Below are 2,996 nucleotides of genomic sequence, written 5' to 3'. Positions count from 1 at the left end.
GGGCTGGGCCGGGCCGCCGCAGGGGTCGGGCGTTGGGGCGCCTTGGGCGTGGGGGCGCACCTGGAGGGTGTCAGTGAGCGTGGGAGCGGGAGGAGGCGCGGGAGTAGCGCGGACTTGGGGCCTGCAGGTCTGGCCCCCCTCTGGCGGCACAGGCAGGAGCCCAGAGCAGGGTGGGGGAGGGCGCTGGCCGTCTGATGGCCAGACCGCCCGGGGCGGCGGCAGAGCGCGGGCTGCCCACCCAGGGACGGGGCGTGCTGAGCCCGGGTCAGGTGGGCACCCGCCCTGCCCCGAGCCACAGGGGCTGAGCTGCGGGGCGGCCCTGAGGCCCGCGTCTCCCCAGGGACCTACAACCTGAAGTGCTTCGCGTGCACCATGATCAACACCTTCACCTGCCGGAACCTGGTGGAGTGCGTGTACGAGATCCGCCGCTGCTTCACCGTGTCCATCCGTGAGTCCCTCAGGCGCAGAGGCCGACAGCCCTCCCGGCGCCCGGCCGGCGTGAGCGCCAGGGCGCAGAGCTTCCTGCTCAGAGAGGCCCCGCGGCCGCCCCAGGAGACTGATGTGCGGAGGCCGGGGAGGCTGGAGAGGGAGGGCAGGAGGGTGGAGCCCGCCGGCCCCTCCGGTGTGGCCCCTGGCAGCCCAGGCGGCATCCGGCGACAGGAGCGAGGGCAGAAGCAGGCTGCAGCCTGTCTGCAAGGCCGTCCCCCAGCAGCCGCCCCCCAGGGCGCCCCCTCCCTGGGGGCAGGGCCCTGGAGCCTCTCCTGCCCCTGGAGAAGGCCCCCCGCAGGACAGGGAGGGGTCCCGCGTTTGCTTCCGTGCGGGATGGGGGGCTGCAGCCGGAGCGGGTGCCTGGCCGGCCTTGCGGTGAGTTTCAGCAGCGCAGTGGTCGCCCGGGAAAGACGGCTGCAGGGGTGGCCCGGTATGCTGGGGCCGGGAGACAGACTCCAGCAGAAGCCTTGACGCAGCAGAGTGACCTGCGGGCACTGGGCGCCTGGCCGCGTGAGGAGGGGCTGAGGCCAGGGCCGGGCCTCTCGGGCGACCTTGGGCTGGGGTGGGCACGCGCCAGCATCCAGGAAGCCCCCCCAGATGCGCTGACCACAGCGTCCTTCAGCAGTGCCCAGCAGGCAAAAAGGGGAGGCAGAGAGCTCCAGGCGGACCCGCTGCCCAGAGCTGCCCGTGTGGCGTCCGTCCAGTGCTCACGCCAGCAGCGCTCCCAGACCAGCACCTATGTCCCCGCTGCGCCTGCTGCTTCCTCACAGCGCCCAGCAGCGGCCGGCGTGGTCTGTGCCTGGGCCTGTCCTGCCGGCGTGGCCGCGGACAGTTTGAACATCTGCAGAGCCCGGTGCCGGAGGGGCAGCGGCGAGCGCGGTCCACCCTGGGCCCGAGACCGGGCCCTGCCTGTGCCTCAGCCGGCCGCCTGTGGCCCTGGTGACGGCGTGCTGGCTGCCCACAGTGTCTGGCCCTGGGCCCTGGGCCGGTCTGGGGCGGGCGTGGGCGCTGGGCCGGGGGTCCCGCGGGCACAGCGCGGGCACCTTGATCCCTTGCCCGTCCTTTCTAGGCCTCAACTCCCGCGAACTGCTCGTTTACAAGAATTGCACGAACAACTGCACGTTCTTGTATCCGGAGCAAGTCCCCGGCGAGACCCCCCGGAAGGTGAAGACCACGCATTTCTACTTCGTGCGCTGCTGTGGGGGCATGCGGTGCAACGACGGGGGGCCCACCAACCTGGAGCGGGACATCCTGCCCGAGGAGACCGTGGAGGAGGAGATCGAGGCGGCCGAGCGCCTGGGCGGGCCCGGGCTGCTGTTCAGCCTGGCCTCTCTGCTGGCCAGCAGGGCGCTGACCTGACCGCCTCTGTGCACGGCCCCTGGGTCTGGCGGAGACTGCGGTGCGGGCCGGCCGGCCGCTCCCCGCGAGCCGACTCTGGGGCGCAGTAAAGAGCTCGGAGTCGGGGTCTCACTTCAGTGTCTGGTGGTGTCTGTGCGTGACCCCGCCCGCCCGTGCCCTGACTGGCCCAGCACACTGGCCGTCCGGGCAGCAGAGGCTGACAGTCCCCGTCCAAGCCAGCTGGTGCTCACACCTCGGCCCCGGGCCCACAGGCCGCCCGCACTTCCCAGGTGGGGGAGCAGCGGGGACGCCCCTGGAGGTGGCGGGGGTCGGGACCCTGGCTGGACTCTGGTGTGGGCTGCCTGGCGCAGTGCGCAGAAATGCAGGGACGGGTGAGGAGGGGCGGGGGCAGGTCCGCAGGTGGCCTGTGCCAGTGGCTGCCGTGGACAGGGCTCAGCAGCTGGGCAGGGGCGCGCCCCGCAGCGGGGACAGCTCAGCCGGCAGCCTGATGTCCCCTGGGTCACCAGGCCTCTGCTCCTGGGGCTCTGCGAGGGGGCCCGGCCTCCAAGCCTTGCAGGCCCAATGTTCCCCCCAGAGTCCACTCAGGAAGGGCAGCTGCGTAGTCTTCAGTGCGCCGGGGCAGAGCGGCCGAGCCTGTGCTCTGACCTGTGCCGCCTGCAGGTCGTTGCTGCCCGCCAGGTGCCTGTGGGAGCCAGGGCCACCGCCTGCTGGGCAAGCTGGGGCGTGGCCGCGAAGCCTGTCCCGCTGGGGTGGCAGCATGCTGCCTGGGGTCCGTGGGGTGGTGCCACCTGCGCTGGAGGGCTGAGACACGCCCCCAAGGAGCCCCCTGCACCTGTGAGCCCGCCAGGCCCCGCAGCAGACAGGAAGGCAAACGGCACAGCAACGGGGCTTCATTTCCAAAACCAGGAAAGTGACCAACTTCAACCCAAACAGTGGGCCGGGGAAGACTCAGCCCGGGAGGGGCGTGGCCGGGAGGGGCGTGGCCTGGAAGGGCGTGGCGGGGAGGGCGGCCCCGTTGGGGGTGGGCAGCAGGAGGCGGTAGCGGGGTGCGGCTGTTCCAGGTGGGGTCTGGTCGCGGGCATCATCGGGACGTGAGGACCCCGAAGTCCTGGGGTTTGGGGTCGGATGGCCAAGGGTGGGCCTCAGTG

At 72.2% G+C, this 2,996-nt stretch overlaps 1 protein-coding gene across 1 annotated transcript; it reads left to right on the top strand.

Moving 5' to 3' along the window:
* The first annotated feature begins 194 nt into the window (after window positions 1-194).
* Window positions 195-1,848, top strand: LOC101622408 (glycosyl-phosphatidylinositol-anchored molecule-like protein). The gene is made up of 3 exons (XM_004679946.1): window positions 195-264; window positions 341-448; window positions 1,559-1,848. The coding sequence occupies exons 1-3, from the start codon at window positions 195-197 to the stop codon at window positions 1,846-1,848; spliced, it is 468 nt and encodes a 155-aa protein (XP_004680003.1).
* Window positions 1,849-2,996: the final 1,148 nt, after the last annotated feature.

The sequence above is a fragment of the Condylura cristata genome, unplaced genomic scaffold, assembly GCF_000260355.1.
Source record: "Condylura cristata isolate star-nosed mole 26May11 unplaced genomic scaffold, ConCri1.0 scaffold00009, whole genome shotgun sequence".
NCBI lineage: Eukaryota > Metazoa > Chordata > Mammalia > Eulipotyphla > Talpidae > Condylura > Condylura cristata.
Note: the sequence above shows the minus strand (reverse complement) of the source record. Positions and strands in the feature narration are given on the sequence as shown.

Coding starts and splice junctions, on each gene's coding strand:
- LOC101622408 (XM_004679946.1), top strand. CDS start 195: ATGGCCAGACCGCCCGGGGCGGCGGCAGAGCGCGGGCTGCCCACCCAG. Junction 265..340: donor ACGGGGCGTGCTGAGCCCGG/GTCAGGTGGGCA, acceptor GCGTCTCCCCAG/GGACCTACAACCTGAAGTGC. Junction 449..1,558: donor CTGCTTCACCGTGTCCATCC/GTGAGTCCCTCA, acceptor CGTCCTTTCTAG/GCCTCAACTCCCGCGAACTG.